An 18,681-nucleotide genomic window follows, 5' to 3' on the forward strand; every position below is an offset into this window, starting at 1 on the left:
GAGATGGTAAATACCTCTGTGTAAGTTTGAAGAGTGCTCCAAGTCCACTTTCCGTAATATAATTACACAGAAGTTTCCTTTTGGACTAGAAGGCTCACTGTAATGGCCTTAGGGTGAAAAGTCTGTGATCCCCTAAAGAAACTTGAGACATTTCCTGATCTTTCCTTCAAGATATAAAGGATATTTTCATCTTCCAATGATAATGAACAGTACTAGCAAACAACCACTTTAGCCTAGGTAATCACAGATAGACTGTTCAGACTCATTTTTATCCCTGTTCATCTTGAGAACCAATAGTGACACATGAAGCTGAAGGAGGGAGCTGTGATAAAACAATGCACATGAGGAATACACATTCCCAAAAACTCGTATCAGATTCTTTCCTGGTCCTCTAGTGCCTGATTATGATTTCTTTCTAATCCTATGGTGACTGAAGTTTCTTAGAATGGTGTTGCAGGCCAGAGCCCTGGAAAGAGTGTTTCAGGATCAGCTGCTCCTTTCAGTGATAACTCATCCATTGACTCAGATTTCACAGGTACTGCCATTCAACAGTTTCACCTACACCTCAGCTCCTCACTCACCAGAGATGGCAACACCAGAGCTGGCTTCTAGGTAGTCCCTCTCCTAGAGTGATGTCTCTGCCTTTGGTTTTCAGCTGCCTCTTGGGAATTCAGGGGGTGATTCTGTGGCATTTTAAAACAATACAAATCTGGACTACTGTGGTCTTGCCCTCTCTCCCTTCTTGTGACTGTAAAGGTTTTCACCCTACCTTTGACTAAAATTAATTGATTTCAGATTATCTATTTAACATAATAGATACAGAATTCTTGTAATAATATAAGAAAAGAGACACAATTGTAGCTTATCTGCAAGGATGTAATGTTTTCCACCTCTGCTTTTAATACAGGAGCTTAAGTGCCTATTGTTAACACTTCTTTCATTTCTTTCTCATGTACACTTTGCCCTTGCATGTTTTAGTCTAGATACTGATTTCACATAGATATTGTTAAGGCATTAATCTGGGTCATGCCCAGCAATTTGTAGAGGATTTTAAGTCTCTTTCTCGGTCTCTCGTATTTCACTAAATTGATGTGGTTATTCTGGGGGATTTTGCATTTTTGACAGAATAGGAATCCCCACTTATTTTATCTCTCTTCATTTCATTTAGATTAGGTGCCAGGTTTTAATTTTGTCTTCTATCTTTCGCAATACCAACTCTCTCTCTAGGTATCTGTATTATTCATCTATTAAATTAACCTACAATGTTGACCTTGTTATACTAAGCCAAACAAGATACTAGCTGTGTAGTTGTGCAGTTGAGTAATTTTTTTCTTACATTTGTCCTGACTCCAATCTAATTCTTTGTTCCTGTCTTTATGAAATGCCTATAGCACTATCATTTAAATGGGTCACAAATACTCTCTTTACCCTCTCCACTTATTTGCTCTTCTGCTGAACTTCCCAGACCTGCTGGGTCTGCCATAATGAGCACGAGATTCCCATCACCGGGGACCCACCTTATACCATGCCATGGGCTCTCACCCATCCTGTGTGCCATGCTCCAGACACAGCAGTGACATATCCCATAAATCAGCATTTACTTTAAGCTGTGTAATGGGCAGGAGGCTATGATACCCTGGAGGGGAACAGTATTTTGTATAGTAATACCTGCTCCCCAGCTTCAGCTCTGTCCTTTACCCCCAAGATGACCATCCTTATCTGGGTCCCAGCATGTTAGACATGCTCCTGTCCCAGTATAAAACAGCAAGTAGGCAGGGGTTTAGACACCTACCTTTCCCTTGACATAGTTTTCATGTTCTTATAGGAGTTTCTTTGGTTCTTTGAAAGGCCTACTGGCACATCTTCAAAACTTCACATGGGCCAGCCCTGGAAACACGAGTTTCTTCTGGTTCGCTCCTAGCTCTGATCAAATTTTAAAGTTGTTATTTCACTGTTCTGCTGCCTCCCAGCACACTCACTTTTTTAGGGTCTAGATTACTAAAGTTGTAAAACTGGTCTGATATTCAGAATTATGATTTAAGAGGCTCTTATTACGTGCAATTGTTGTACACTGAGGAAGCACTGGTTTGTTTTTTATAACACTTCAGCAACATTATCTCTGAAGGGTATTACAGTATGCACTTGGCTACATTTATGATGTTTAATTGAACTTTTATTAGGTTTTTTTAATGTATCCTCATAAAGCACCATACCACCGTAAGAAATAATGTACAAGTGGTGGATTATGTAAGTGAAGCAGAAAATGCTATAGTTTAGTGTTTAGTTCATATAAAATACAAAAATTAGATGAAAAATGTGGTTTTGAATGCAGTTATAATTAAAATTGTATATTGGTGTCTAAGCTACACCCTACTCTGTAAATATGAGTGGTTGCCCTGAGTTTCAAGGAGATTATGTTGCAGTAGATGCTGATAAATTACTGTACAGAGTAAGGCTTTTATTGATTCACTTTGATTCTCTCCCCTTTTTTTTACTGCACGAGTTTACATTTTTGCAATTATCTGTTAAGCTGGAGCAAATTAAATTCAGAGAAGGCAGCGAAAGACAAAGGTGGCAGAAATGCGCTGCAGTGGCGCCAACCTAAACAGGGTGAGAGAGGCAGAAACATACAGACAGAGGAGCATTTCACCTGGGTAATGGTAACACCACTCTTAGGAGCTCAACAGCCTGGGAATTCCCCAAGGCTGCTTCTGGAAGAGGGGTAATTACCATGCCCGCAGCCATCTCCCCTCACGCTGGGATCCCGCGCAGCAGAACAAGGGATGGAAACGCCGTCTTTCCTGCTGGTTTTCGACAACCTCCCAGAGAAAGTGGTGGCAAAGCGAGTGGGAGAAATTCTGGACAGTAGCAGATTGTCTGATAAATTTCATCCTGGATTCAGCCGCAGCCATGCTACTGAGGCTGCCCTTGTCAAAGTCATAAATGGTTTGAATGCCGCGGCTGAAAAGGAAGCCTGGCCTTGTTTGTACTATCAGATCTAGCCATGGGGGGGTTATTCTGTCAAAGGCTGGATTCTGTTGCAGTGCCTAGGTGACTGGTTGGTGTTGACTGAGAATGTGTTGAAATGGTTCCAATGGTACTTGATTGCTTTCCCCAATCAACATCAGTAGGGTAAATTCTCCTCGAGAGCAGCCAGTTTCACATAATGACACTTGATCCCAGGGAGAATTCACCAGTGGCCTGGCTTCGCTGGCACTGATGCTTTAGACTCTTTCTCTTGCCTTTCAGAGAGATATATGAGATGCATTAGAGCAGTGTATTAGAACTCCTTTTTGGCTTTGTTGAAGATGACTATATTTCTCGAAGTACCAACAATCAGATATTCAGAAACAAATGACTTTCTTGTGCAGTCAAGATTATTAATAGAGATAAAACACTTGTTTGTACCTGTTAGTTTGAAGTCAGGCTTCTTTTTTATTTTATTTTTTTAAAGAGGCCTGAATTCTGTTCGTAAATCTGGAATGACAGTGCTGACACCAATGGATATGTACAGTTGTAAATAACTTTAAAAGGAGAATCTGACTCAATTGTCTGAAAACCAGAAGTCACTGAATAACTTTCTGTGAGACTTCAGTTTACTTTCATGACCAGTAACTTTTTTAGCCTGACAAAGAGACTCCAGTGCCGCTTCTACTACTTATATCTACCCCAGTTAAACCAGTAGTTTGGTACAATTTTAAGCCTATATAAATTTTCCCTATTCCCTGGTTTCTCAGGCTGTAGCCAGGCTGTGATCTGCAGAGGGAGTGAAGACTTTAGACCAAAGACCTAAAAGGGCAGCTAGCCTCAGATCTTTCTAAATCTTACCAAGGGGAAAACAACCTCAAGATGACTTTAAATGATATCATAAAGTGTCTAAAATTTGCATGCAATCAGATTACCTGCAAATTTTCCAGTCTGAGATTGCTGCCATTTTCACTAAATAGGCCAAGGTACAGAGGAAATTTGGATGAACCTCCAAGTTTCTAAGAGATGAGTTCTCAGGCATTGTAATTTAAGTGCCTATGAAATCAGAATATGACTAAAAGACAATTTTATGAGCTTCTTAGATACAGTAGGGAAGAAAAGCATTACAGTATGAAAAAAAAAAAGCCAAAAACCCCACAAAAATTTTAAAAAAACAATTGATTTATGCATCAGCTTTCTCACATGTCTGTAATCTGAGGTAACCTGTTATCTTCAAACAGCCTATAGAAAGGGTTTGTTTCCTGTTTTGTTTTGGTTTTTGCTTCATGACATAATAATTTATACCAGCATACTGAATTTTAAAAGACAAATTATGTTCATGTGCAATGGGAACCTAAGCAAATCTGAATTTGAAACCTTTCTTTTCCATTAAAAAAAAATCAGAAAATAATGAAATGCGAGCACATATTTTGTTACTAAAATTATGTAAGAAATGTATGCAATCTGCATAAAGATACATTAAACCTATAGGACCTTCTAGTTTTCTATTTTCACCCAACAGGCCCCTTTGCAATCTGAATAGGAAGTTTACTAATGTGGGGATACACTGAGGAATAGTATTTCATAGGTGACACAAAGTAATCAGAATTTGACTTGGCATGTTTATTAAAACTCAGTTTAGGAAACTGGAAGAAAACATACCCAATTAATCCTAATTTTTTTTTAGGAATCCTCTGATTTGTGAATCAATCTGGTATAGTATTTTTCCTTTGGAAATATGTAAACATTTGCATTGAGAACATGCCTTGCTTTAAAATCACCTTTTAGTAGTTTCATTTTTATATTAGGCTTCCAGAAAAACAATTGGACTTGGTACAAACTGATGATTTAAGTTTTTGCATGTTGTGTTGTGGTTAACCACCCTGTAGCAGGGCCCTCAAAGCAGGCTTCTTGGTTCAGTAATGTGCATGCCTCTTGCTAATAAATTCACTGTTAGTCATAACTTGGGAGAATAAATCATGCTACAAGGTGGAAAACATTTTGCAATTAGCTTAAAAATAAGTAAACCATAATTAGAATTGTGTTACCTCACTTTTTACAGTCTCTTACCATGCTCCAGACAAGCAAGTTAGACACACAGTCCTGGGAGAAGGGAAGGAATGTTGCAAAGAGTGTATTTTAATGACCTGATTTTGAAAGTATCATGTGCAGGTTCATCACTTTGATCATTTCAGGGAACTGAGACCACTCTTTTGTTGATTTACCCTGCTTTGCTTTGCTTTTTGACCCTTCATGGTGAACCACCTTACCAAGGCTGTTGCACCAGATGAGAAGAGAGAGGGGATAATATTTTTTTTTAGAATACTTACAATTGTTCTGGCAAGTAGTTATTTTTCTGCATCAAGCTAACACTGTTTCAGTCTCTGATACTTCATAATTGACCATGACCAAATCCAGATGGTTTGTATCATTAAGTTTGCAACTTGATGGTTGTGAGATGCTGGGACACAAACTTGTCCTTAATCCCCTTTCTCACTGACTAGCTAGAGTAAGCTGGGGAGAAATTCCACTCTTGAGGGAGAATAACATTTTAGAGTTGAAGCAAAGTAACTGTTTTTCTTCATATCAACAAGCTTTTTAGGGTCATTCAAAATTAGACTTTGAGTCTTATTTCCATCTAGTAATATTCAGCCTTTCTTCTGTTCAAAATCAGGTTGACTAATCTTCTGTGATGAAATTCAGCGTCCTTGAAACTGTATGCACAGAAGTAGAAAGAAAGGGACTAAGTAAACACACTGCCAAGTGCTTTATAGCCTGGAGGAAGTGTATGTGGCTGTCCTCTTCTGTCAAGAAGCTCCCCCTTGCTCCCACTGATCTCAGTTATGGATCTCAGCATGTTTTTACTGCTTTCAGCAAGAATGTTTTACTCATCAACCCCACTGACTCCAGTGTTTAGATCTGTATCTTCTCTGACTCACGCAAAACATTTTTTAAACAAGTGTGCTGAGAAATCCCTATTAAACAAACAAAAAAAAATCAACCAAAAAAAACCCCTAGTGAGGATTGTGTAGTGGTTTGGGCTGGGATAGAGTCAATTTTCTTCCTGGTAGTTTGTATGGTGCTGTGTTTTGGATTTATGACCAAAAAAAGTATGTTGATAACACACGGGTGCTTCAGCTATTGCTGAGCAGAGCTCACACGGTCGGAGCCTTTCCTGTTTCTCTCACCACCTCACCAGCAAACCAGCTGGAGGAGCACAGGGAGTTGGGAGAGGACACATCCAGGACAGCTGACCCCAAGTGACCAGAGGGCTGTCCCATACCATAGGACATTATGCTTAGCAATAAAAGCTGGGGGAAGAAGGAGAAAGAGGGGCTGTTTAGAGTGATGGCATTTGTCTTCCCAAGTAATTATTAAGTGTGATGAAGCCCCTCTTTCCTGAATATTAGCCTGTTGATAGGAAGCAGTGAATGAATTCCTTATTCCACTTTGCTTTACCCATTAAGTTTTTTTTTATCTCAACCCACGACTTTTCTCACTTTTGTCCTTCCAATTCTCTCCCTCATCCAGCTGAGGAGAGTGAGCAAGTGGCTGTGTGGGGCTGAGCTGCCAGCCAGCATTAGCCTACAGCATATTGCTGAGTGGCAATAATGCCATATCATTTATAACAAACACCAAGCACTTCAAAGCATGAATGGTAAAAACAGCAGAATTCACACTGATTACTCAGGAATATCTCATTTTCATTACGTAAGGGCAAAAGGATGACACTCTAACCAATACTAAGAGAACTGTTTTGCAAAGCAAATCTTCCTTCTCTGAGAGAGACAAGGACATTTCATTAACCACGGTGTAAACTGAGGAGATCCAGAACATATTCTAGCCAAATAGGGAAAGAAAGGTACCATCTCCCATGTATATGAGACTGGAAGAATCTGCAGGGTCAGGAAATATGAAGACTTTCATGAAAGACAACAACTGGACATGCAAAGCTATGGCCTGAAATTACACAGGAAATGTGTCACCACACTTAGCCACGGTGACTAAGAAAGGTGCAACAGGGAGAGCTTATGGGAGGAGGTAAAAAAATTTGCTCCAGCCCTGAGGAGCTCACCAGTCATTGCCACAAAGACATCAGGTTATTTTTTTTCAGTTTCAATGGAAATGGGTAAGTCCAGATCAGAAATGGAGTTGTGGATTTCAGCACAGAAGCAGCAGTTGAATATGTTGTTAGGTCAGGTAGGTTAAGGAAGGGATGCAGTCTCTGAGATCTGTTTGAGGAGAAATCAATGGAGGAATTGGCACAAACAATGCCAGAGGAATTGTAGCAGGTGGCCCAGCACTGAGTCAGAGATGAACTCCAGGCAATAAAAGTAAACAGCACTCACAGCTTGCTTACAGATATGAGGGAGAAAGGGGACGAGATGGTAGTTGTGGGAGCAAGCAGGTTCGATGTTTGTTTTTAAAGTGTAGAGATTGTTTTGAAAAGAGGAGGAAGCAAAGCAAAAGACAATGTACAGAGAGGAGTAGAAAAAGAGGTAAGCCAGCACGGGGGAAAGGAGAAGATGGAATAACTTGTTCCACTTAATGTCTGCATCCATTTTGCAGATCAAAATTTGAAAAGCAGTTTATATAATCCATAAAAACACATTTTAGTAGCTTTTTTTTTGCTTTGAATCACTGACTTCTAAAGAATGAGAACAGCCATAAATGCTATTGTCTCCACAGGCAGCAATTCGGAAATAGAAGATGCATGGCTACATGATAAGTGTATTTCCTTCATACAAAATATTTGTAAATCAGGTTTGAAATAAGGAAAAAATACCTTGAAAATATTCTGCACGTCAGACAATAGTAAAATGTCTTCTTATTTTTCCCTGGTAGGCCACGCAATGCGGATTACTTTATGCAGGAAGCTAAACGGAAGAAGCATAAAGCAGATGCAATGGTGAGAACATTTTCTTTCCAGTTATGTTGCTCCAAATTATTTTTTTAATGCATTTTCTTCATCAGCGCAGTATTGCAGGGGTAATTATAAAATCTATTATAAGCATGGCTAGGCCTGTTAAATTAAGAAATGTTTATATAATCAAATGTTCATAGCCCAATAAACTATGACTTAACAAATAATGACTTACTGAGATAAAGGCCTGGATAAATAAAACTTTCCATTTATTCCTTTGTTTTAATTAGTAACTATAGCAATGGAGGCTGTGTAAGGGATCCACATATCTGTCTTCTCAGTTTAACTAGCTGGCTAGGTTCTATAATTGTATCCCCAAATTTGGCCTGGTGGCTGAGGTATTTGTACTTTTTTTTAAAGAGTGTTGGCTCTTCAGTGCAGAAAGAATCCTGGTTTCATGGCAGACCTCTCCTAATATAATCAATACATACATAATCAAGCATACAAGGAATTTTTGTAACCCTAGAGAAACACCTCGCACACAAAAGACTGGTACAACAAACAGATTCTTGGCCCTGGCTTTGATCTATTTAAAAAACAGCTTGTAAGAACCTCTTGAAAAGGGGGGATCTGGGTTTATGTGGAAGATGATTGTCTTTCCAAAAAAATGAGGGCAAAGAAGTATGCAGGAGCTCTTGTTTTGCCATCTCTCAGCTTTCTCCAAGGCTACAACTGTCCAGCACTATGAATAAGCTAGAACATCCTTAAAAACATTAGGCCCCTGGTGTGGCAGACACAATATATGGGGTGGGACCCTGTGATAATATGGCTGTCTTGCAGGTGGGAATATCTTGTAGGCTTCAGTTCTGCCTTGCTCTGTCAGACAGGCACTTTTTTTGTCACAGAAGTAGAAAAGAAGAAAGGTAGCTCAGAGCCTCTGTTTTTTAATCTCTCTCTGCATAGAGTGTAAAAAAGGCCAAGAAGAAGCAGGCCCTTAATATAGGACACTAACACTTTATTAGCACAAATTTCCATGGTTTATTCAGTTCCCTATTACTCTACAGTGAGTCTTAAATCAGAAAATACTGTGGAAAAGTACAAATGGTGCATTTTAGTGTGTTGTTTAAACTTAATTGAAAAAAAAAAAAAAGAACAAAACAACCACTTAACATGCAAAGGAAATTCTTAGCCTGAAGAGCAATGTTTTTGTAGTAGACACCCAAAAACAGGAGGTGCAGCACTGTTGTGTGCTCTGCCACTGGTTTCCTGAATGAAAGTCACTTGGGCACAGTTTAAATAGCCTCCCATCTGTCTTAGGGGATTGTGCATCCTTCACACTCAGCTTCCATACACAGGGGCCAGCACCTTACTTACACCTTGAGAACCACTCTCTGCAGGTACTTCCTCACTGACTGTGTAAGGATCCTGGCCATATTGCCAAAGTGCCTCCACACACTTTGAATCATCTTGCTGGGCTCAATACCTCCTACTCTGGCACCACAATACCTAACAGGCACTTAGAGTGAGCAGCCTGGAAATTACTTTAAGTGTCTCTGCTCAGCTTTAGTCCCCCACCTGTGAAATTGGGATAATAGCACTTCCGCCCGCATAAGAGCATTGGGGAGAGAAATATAATAAAAAGTTTGTGAAGTTCTCTGGTATGATCACAATGGGAGTCATATAAGGACCTAAAATAGATTGAAGCCAGTGTGCCATTCCAAAGCTACTATTTAAAATCTTTATCCCTTGGAAAAGAATAAGGTCCATTAACCTTTCACTGTGTGCATCAGATTTCAGCCAAATGCATCCAGTCCATTAATGGGCTTTATGTACCACAGGAGTTCTGACTGAAGGAAAAAAAAAGTCAGGACAGGGAGGTATTAGTGTGATTCATCTTTGTACACATCAGAAATGAAATTCTCAGAGCACCTAAGTGGTATGGAAGTGTACATTTATGAACATAATGTGTATATTTGCATTTACACTGTCATTGAGGACATATGTGTACAAATGTCTGTGTAAATACAAAAATACCCAGAGTCCAAAAAATAGTGAAAATAGGAAAAGAAATGGGGCAAGGAAGAAAGATGGTAGGATCAGAGCCACCCCTGAAAGAGAAGGATGTAAAAACCAAACTGCTGACAAGAAGAGAGTGTGGTTAAGCAGTGCTTAAAATGGTAGGGATAAATAATATGAGTTAGCAGTAAAGTATTATTTCTCATTCTCTTAGTTCACAATAGTCATTACCTTTCTTTGTTGGGTGATGAAAAACTAAATTTGCAAATGTGTGAAATCCTTTTTAATGAAAGATAGAGCAAAATATCTGATGAGTTTGTGTAATTTCCAGTACCAGAAGCACTTTGACAAAGATCTGTCAGAAATTTCCTAGGCAGAGTTGATCCCTCTTTGAAATGTGGACCAAATAACATCTTGTAGACTTTTCCAGCTCTACTTTCTGTATGTTATGATTTTCAGTGATGCACAGGGTTTGATGAGTTTTAGCTTTCTCATAGGAAAATTTGTGAATCTGAAGATATACCAACTTGCATCAAGTTTACAATTCATGTTGACAAAAATCTCATCAAATGCAACCATATCTTGATGATTACACTATTTCTCTGTGTCCTTATTTTTTCCCTCTAGGTGGAAAAATTTGGAAAGGCACTGAATTATGCAGAAGCAGCACTATCATTTATTGAGTGTGGAAATGCAATGGAACAAGGCCCAATGGAATCTAAATCTCCTTATACAATGTATTCAGAAACAGTTGAACTCATCAGGTAGGAAGGAAAGAGATAATCTCTGGGGTTACTCTGTTTGTGCAAACATGTTCATCTGCATTATCACATAATTCCCTAGATACAGTAAAAGAGGAGAAGCAAGTGCCTGGTCAGTCATATGTAAAATGTATGCATAATTTGTGATTTCTATGGAAATGAAATGAGGAAAGTCTGTAGAATGCAAAAAAAAATTTTTTTAAGTCCCGAAGCTTTTCATATTACCTCAGTTGCAAATTACTTCAAGAGTTTCATGGTATAAGTCCCATGCTATTAAAAAGGAAAAACTAATACATAAAACCAAAACATTCTCATGGAGTGGTAGCTGACAAAGTGCTGCAACACGTGTAACAGTTACCTGAAAGAAGATGTGAACTGTGGTAGAAAAATGGACACTGAAGGTTGGCTTGGTGTGCATGCTGCTACTGCAGCCAGAGGAGACCCAAAAACAGTCCAGCTCACACTAAAACTACCCCTACCTTAGTCACCTCCATGGCTCTCCAAACAGGACAGTCTAGAGTTCAGTCCCACCCTCAGTCCCTATAAAGAAAGTTTTGTTTGTCTCTTAAGCCCTTTCCTCCTTTATAGTTGGTGCTAGCAGTTAACATTATTGACAGTGTCAGCAGAGAACACAAAGGTCAAAATAATCCCAGCAGCTGAGTGACTCTCTCCACCAGAGTGTGAGCACAGCCCCACCAGCAGAGAAAGCTGCAGTGTCAGTGACCATGCCATCACTCCTCAGGACTGGCAGCCATGCAGCTCTCGTCAGGGCTAAGGTCATAGGAAGTAAAATGTTTTAATTGCTAATCTTATTTAAAATGGAGCAAAGCTTCTAAAACAATTGCATTCTTTTGGACTTTGTGTTGATGCAATGATTTTCTCGCATGTTAACAATTATATTGGCATTTTATTCTGCTTAGGGCTTTCTTCTCATGCATTTCAGTGGACTGAGGCCAGATTTCTAACTGGAAAGTTGTTAAACAAAATCAGTTTTGTTTTTTTTTTTCACTAAGAGAATTGTACATGCCGTTTCTGCAATTTTTTTTTTTTTCTTTTTTTTCTTTTACAAAAGGCAGGAAACTCTTTTTTTGCCTGCCTTGTCTTTTCTTATGATAGTAAATACGTGGCTCTAACTCTGGGAATGAATTTTGCTTGCTGTTCCATAGTTTTCAATAATGTGTGTAGCTGTGGTCATGTTGTAGTGTGAATTGCTGTTGATCTCACTTTCTGTAGCTCAGGAAAATAAGTGGTTTACTAGGTATTCCTGTTGAAATACAGTGTTTGTACTGAATATTTGCATAGGTATCAATATTAAAGTTTGAAAGCAAAGATAAGAAAGAAACACAAGCAGATAATTATGGGGGACAGGTATCTTTCTGGAAGCAAGCCCCAAAGTGCTATGTGTTGTCCTAACCTTGTCCATCGTTCAGGCATTCAGCTGGAAGCCCAGATTTCCAAATACTACTTTGTGATGGCATAGCACATACAGACTTGAAATAGCAGTGCTACCTCTATGGATGTTTAATATTTATAGAATTTGAATGTAATGTCATATGAACAAAACCAGCTCTGAGCCACATGTCCCCCCTCAGCAGATCTGGGTAGAAGAGCTCAGAACTGGCAGGGTGAGGGCAGCACCAGCTTCAAGGCAGGCTGTCTGCCTTCAAATGCTATGAAAAGCTTTCTGCATGAACTCTGTGTGACTGGGAGCAGTCAGAGGTTATTTTGGTGGGACTGCATCACCTCAGCAGCCAGGCTCCCCTCCGGACTGGTTGATGTTCTAGGGAGTTACTGTGGTTTAAGGAGTGCAGGGAGGCACTGCAGCAACCAGAAAAGCAAATGTATGTTTGATAACACGAGTAAATACGGATAAGGGGGCAGATCAAATTGCATCAAGCAGCTTAGCACTCTGATTGGTAATATAAGGCTGTCTCAGTTAACTCACATTGACCTTTTTTTTTCCTTTTGCTTAAGGTATGCGGTGAGACTAAAAACCCACTCAGGCCCCAACGCCACACCAGAAGACAAACAGCTGGCAGCATTATGGTTAGTAAATGAAGATTTCCTCAAAAGGCTGCTTTTTTGCAGTGAGACAGTCCTTGAAAATCAGATGCTGGACACAGCCAAATAGGATCATTTTCTCTCTTGAAATTAAGAGAACATTTTCTGCTCTAGGAAGGTCCAGCCCTTGTATCTCTGTACCAGGTCTGCGTTCTGTCTCCGTAAATAAGCAATTCATACTTATTGACTGTGACAGAGCAGCTATGGTATGTCAGCATAATTAATTTTTAAATGCCTGATGGTTTGTTGTTTTTGTGAGTGATGTACTTTTGTACCAATAGCTTGGTAATTTCTTTTGTGACTGACATTTTAGGCTCAATAATCATAAAGTATATTTATATTACAGGGAGGGAGATGTGGCAACAGTGATAATTAAGCCTCTTGGATTACCTTCTAAATTGAGATCTCTAGAGATATATGCACACACCTTGGATTCTGTGGGATGGTTGCGGATTGCAGAACACTAAAATGTTACTGGAGTCAAATTTTAATTTAATATCTATGTAGCTTATACTTTAAATACCTATTACATGGTTACTGATTCTCAGTAAGTGGACATTTGCAATCAGCAAGTGTGTTTTGAACATCTATTAGCCATCTGTTAAAAATCCAAATTATATGTGTCTTTACTCTTGATAAATAAGGAGTTCTAATTAATCATTTGTATAAAAACAACAAAAATATTCAGAGATGCAGACTATATTTTTTTTAAATGCCCTTTCTTTGTCACTGGTTCTCTGTGCCACCGGGAGGAGCAAAGAATGTATTAGTGGCAAGGGATTTTATATCACTTACGTGCAAAAAGGGCTAAAGAACAGTTAGAACAAAGCAAAACAAAACAAATAAAGGTTGCTCAGAACTGCTGGAGCGCTCTGGTGTGTGCAGAGCAGCATCCAAATTCACGGAGCTGCTGCATCTGTTTCGGCAGAAAGGTCAGGGCGAGGGAAAGCAGACGGTGCCTTCCTTCCCTGGGCGATGAATAGCAATCCTAACTCACCGTCTGCCAGCCAGCAGATGAGCTGACACCATTTGCATATGCGCTGTACCTGTGAAGGTGACAGAGTGAGAGTTATGGTGACTGGGAGGCCACCGCATCCTCTGGCTGCTCCCAGCGCCTCCCGGGAAGGCTGCCAGCCAGCTCCCCTTCTCCTAAGGAGAGACTGTCCTCCAGCGGACAAAGGCAGAAATTCACCGCCTGTTTTCAGGGCAGGAGGCAAACGTGCCGAGAAACCCTAGCTGGGATTTTTTTTTTTTTTTTTTTTGGAAGAGAGCTTTCATAATTCGAGGGGGTTGCTGAGTTTTGGGCCGCTCCTAGATTCGGGGAGATGGGGAGCGCTCTGGGTTTCCAAGCTCCAGGCGTCTTCTGGTGCTTCAGGTTGGCTCTGAGAGCAAACACTGCTTTTAAAAATAAGGCTTCTGATGTCAAAGGAAAAGCAAAATGCACCAGATTTTTGTTTCAAAAATTGTGTTAGTGTGGAACAATCCCATCCCTGCCAATAAAAAAGCTTGGTAGGAAGAGGTGATGGTAAGTCTGGATTTGGAATATAGAGCAGTGCACCCAAAGCCAATGGTGAAGAAAAGAGTTTGTGTATCCTGATCATCACTTATGTATAATTATTGTTAATACTTATTACTCTAATTCAATTATATAGCATTAAAGGTGTGTGGCCCTCTATAGACCAGTGAGGGACATGAGGGTAGACAGTTCCAATACAGCACATCAAGTTTTTCAGCCCACTGCTGGTTTCCCCTGAGGAACAAATCAGACATGTGGCCTAGAAATAGTCTCCAGGCTCCAACACAATCTCCATTTTGGTTTTCCACAAAGGAGCTTGGCCAAGGAAATTCTGGCAGGCACGGGGTTTTCCCTGTTTCCCAGCTATCTCTGGAAGAGTCCCAAAATACACCTAGAATGACTCTACTTCATTATACAGGCTGTTGTAGTAAAGCCCCAGGATAACATACCCCAAAAGGCTGCCTTAGCATTTACAACAAGAACCACACACAAAATGCATACATTGTGTTCCAGGCCTGGAATGACCTTCCCATGGGAGAGGCCTTTGGACAAGTGTGCAGACTTCAAGTCAGAGTCAAGGCCTGGGAACCCAGCAAACTCTGAGTATGGTTTGTTCAGTACCTCACTGGTACCATTTGTCAGTGTGACCTGTTCTGGCTGCAATACCCAGTTCTACTCATGAGCCCACGGCAAAGTGTGGAGTACTATAAACAAATGGTGATAATAACAGTAAGCAAGGTGCTGTCAGCCTTCTGCTGCGTGTTAGTTTGAGAGTTTAAGACAATTTGTTGTGATTACTGCTCAGGGGGCACACTTTACCTTCTGTTCTCCCTTTTGTTGCAGTTACCGCTGCCTGGCCCTTCTCTACTGGAGGATGTTTCGGCTCAAGAGAGATCATGCAGTCAAGTATTCAAAAGCACTTATTGAGTATTTCAAGGTGCAGTCTTTATGATGTTTTAAAACCAGTGTGTCACTACAGGAAATACAGCTTATTACTAAAACAGTAGTTGTGCTGGACAGAGATCTTCCCTGGTGAAGTCAGTGGGATTTTCCCATATACTCCCATGGCACCACCTGACCTCTTGCCAGTTCCGTTGTCTTCACAAGGGCCCCACCTTGCAGTATACACGTCACCTCCCTTCATGAAGGATAAGAAATTTATTGTTCTAATAAACAGCTATTTTCAGGCTACTTTTGGTTGATTTTCTAGTGCTCTCCAGCTCTGTTGTGAATAGGTTTTGCAGATCTTGCTCTAGAAATCCACCCCAGGATTATGTTTCCCACTAGACTACCTGTGAGCTGAACACTTTGATCTAGAGCAGTCCTCAGCTGCAGGCCTTCCACTCAGAAGCATCCCTAGGTAGGACAGTGCAGTAGGACAAGGAACTGGCAAACAGTGGGAGTTGTACAAAAGCTTTGGAGGGCAAAAAAACCCCACCTGCCATGTATTTGACACCACTGGCTTCCCCTTCCTGCTTTGCCTTTACTGCTTCTGCTTCTGTTTTCAGCTCTCTGCCAGGCCCAAATCCTGCTTATTTTCAACAAGTCAGGAAGCAATTCAAACCATTCTAGTGTATTTTATTTGACAGGAAACCTTCCTCTGCAAAAAAGGTGGAGCCTACTTATCAGTCAGTCCTTCCATCCAGCATTTGATCACAAAATTAGCCTTATCTTTTTAAATAAAAGTAAAAATTAACATAAAAGTTCTATAGGAAAAGCTGTTTGGGGGGGCCTGAACAGCCATTAATCTCTGAATTCACGGCTCATCCGTTGGTGTTCTCATGCAGAGGGAGGTACCTTGAAATGAAAACCATTCTTTATATTTTGTTCATTAAAAAATTCAAATACAAACATGAATGCTGATTACCAGATTCTGAACACATGAAAACAGCAAAAGAAATTGACAGATTCATTATTGTCAAACTGACTTTAATTGCTTTTTAAAATCTAGCAATATATAATTCAATGTGTTACATTTCTCTAACAATGACTTGATTTCATGGGAAAGAAATATGTTCACTTTATTTTTCTTTACCAGTCCATAGACTATCTGCATTAAAAAGAGGATGGTCAGGTTTTCAGTCCTGTAAAATGTCTCTTACTTGTAGATAGAAACTGTTTCACAATAAACATAAAATGGACTTACACTTAGCCAGGACAAGCTTCTTTTTTGCACAACTCCTGCAGATATAATGGTAGCATAGTTTCACATTAGGAAATTTTCATACCTTTGAAAGTAAAATAAAAAAAAATCCATTTGCTGTAATTTTCAGTGGAAAACAAGCCTATTCTCCACTCATTTCATATTTGGTATCTAAATCTTTCAAAACCAAGTGACATGAAATGCTGACTGCATTAAGAACTTCCACACATATTATCAATCAAAGAAAGATTTTAAACCTTGTCACACACATTTGCAGGGAAAATTAGACACACTTTTCCTTTAGAAAAGAAAAAAAATATTATTTAAATCTCCTTTTAAGTATTTTATTTCCATTATTTAAAAAATTAGTGCAGCAGAGAATTAAAAAGAAGCCACAGATATATAGGAGCCAGAAACATTTGAAAGCATAAAGAACCCAGGAGAATGGATAGCAGCAAGCAAACTGGGAAAAGAGATGGTCCCTTACAACATTACACTCTCTTAAGAATCTTTACCCTCACCTTTCTGGTGCAGAACTGAGAGGAGGCAGGAGTAATATACTGTAAAGGTGAGAAAAAAGTGTGTGGAAAGTTGTGCAGCAAGGCAAAGACTGGTTAAGTTTAAAGTATCCTCAATTCCACTTCAGTTTTCCTATTCTTCACCCTCTAAGTCTGTAAGTAAATAACACATCCTCAGTTTCCATTTCACTAGAAAGATGAAGGCCAGTAGTCCTGAGACAGTTCAGAAAAGAAAAGAAAGGGAAAAAAAAAAAAAGAAAAAAAAGAAAACCCATTTAAGAACCCCCCCCCCCCCCGTGGGACACTCCAAAGCTTATTTTTCATGACACCTACCTGGAATGTAGAAGACCCAGTGTCAAAATGCATGAAGAATGCCAGGGCAGACACAGCACTGATGTGATTGATCACTGCTGAAATACAGTTGGTGTGTGCATGAGGGATGTGGGAACACAAGAACCAGTTCAAAGAACATGTCAAAACTGAGAAAACAAACTTTTTGAAGAGAGGTTCATGAGATGTGTCCATCTTACTGCAGAACAGATTAAGGGAGGATGTGATGATTGTGTATGGCAGCAGAGCTGGTAATACCAGACAACATGCAGTTTTGCTGGCCTTGGACCTGCAAAATCCAAAAGCTAGCATTGAAGTTAAGAAAATTCAATCTTGAAACCCCAAAACAGAATCTGGTTTTGTGTGAGGTCTGCTGAACATTAGAACAGGATACAGGAGCACAAGGAGGATAAATTGTGTCTTAGGATTTCAATATGACTATCTATCCTTTTTAAAAAGAATAAATCAAATGAAATTAAGAAAAGTAATTTGTCTTCTGGTAAAAGTTCCATGATTGGTGGAAAAGGGAAACTGCAGATTGTCCTGAAGATTGTTCCTGGCCTTGAAATCTGTGAAGCTCTGAAGCCCCTTGTTTATAATTTTTTCCTTCCTAAGCCATGGGAGACCAAGAGTTTTTACACTGCTCTTAGCACATTGTAACTCCTGCAGCTTGCTACACCTGCAGCCTTGCATATAAAAAATATCCATAAACAGATCTTGAGCTGCAGAACTTGGTCTCCCATGGCTGTCAAGAAGGAAAGGTTCTTCTCCAGCACACATTTATCTGTATGTATGGCTTTGGGAAAGGGTGGGAGGAGATCTGAAGAATCAGAGAGTGACCATTGCTGAATATGAGGCTGCAGATGGGATGGTCTTGAAAACTTTTTTTTTTCTTAGCTTCCTGCTTTTTACACCCTTTCTTGCAGTCCAAGAATTAAATCAGTCACTGCACTTGAGAGAGGGGGAAGGGGAAGGTTTTTTTCACAAGTCTAATGGGCAGGAACCCATCAGTAAATTCCCACCAGCTTTTGGAGATTACCTACTAGGATCATGTAACTCAGTTTCCATTATTGCAGGCACCTGAATTTCCCTTGCTCTGTCAGAGTAGTGGTTGTGCAAGGCAATCTCTTTTCAGCCAAGGGAATTCTTTAGCCTAAGCACAGCATACCAGTGAGAGTCTTAGTGGCTGCAGGTATACAAGAGATCACTTAAAATCACCTAATGCACCCTTTTGTGGGGTTCTGAGGAGCCCTTCATCTAGAAAAAACACCATTCTACAGTGGTAGTCTTTCTGCCCTTGTGAAAGGTGCCATACTCAGACCAAGGGGAGGAGCCCCAAGAGGAGCAATCATGAGAGAGATTCTTTAGGCCCGTGGTTAAAACACCCGCTTGAGGTGGGAGAGCTCCAGATTCACATCCCTGTGGTCAGCCAGGCTGAGCAGACTTGCACAGTCTTGCAGTTTCTAGGAGAATGACATTTGTCCTTGGAGGCAGGAGCATGGATG

At 40.0% G+C, this 18,681-nt stretch overlaps 1 protein-coding gene across 3 annotated transcripts in view; it reads left to right on the forward strand.

Moving 5' to 3' along the window:
- Positions 1 to 18,681, forward strand: part of AFF3 (ALF transcription elongation factor 3) — a 333,250-nt gene that overhangs the window by 306,603 nt on the left and 7,966 nt on the right. For all 3 annotated transcript variants that reach the window (XM_071745558.1, XM_071745568.1, XM_071745572.1), the window contains 4 exons: positions 7,813 to 7,876; positions 10,475 to 10,611; positions 12,583 to 12,654; positions 15,029 to 15,122. In XM_071745558.1, coding sequence (XP_071601659.1) covers positions 7,813 to 7,876; positions 10,475 to 10,611; positions 12,583 to 12,654; positions 15,029 to 15,122 — 367 coding nt within the window. The remainder of the gene's footprint in view (positions 1 to 7,812; positions 7,877 to 10,474; positions 10,612 to 12,582; positions 12,655 to 15,028; positions 15,123 to 18,681) is intronic.

The sequence above is a fragment of the Heliangelus exortis genome, chromosome 1 (assembly GCF_036169615.1).
Source record: "Heliangelus exortis chromosome 1, bHelExo1.hap1, whole genome shotgun sequence".
NCBI lineage: Eukaryota > Metazoa > Chordata > Aves > Apodiformes > Trochilidae > Heliangelus > Heliangelus exortis.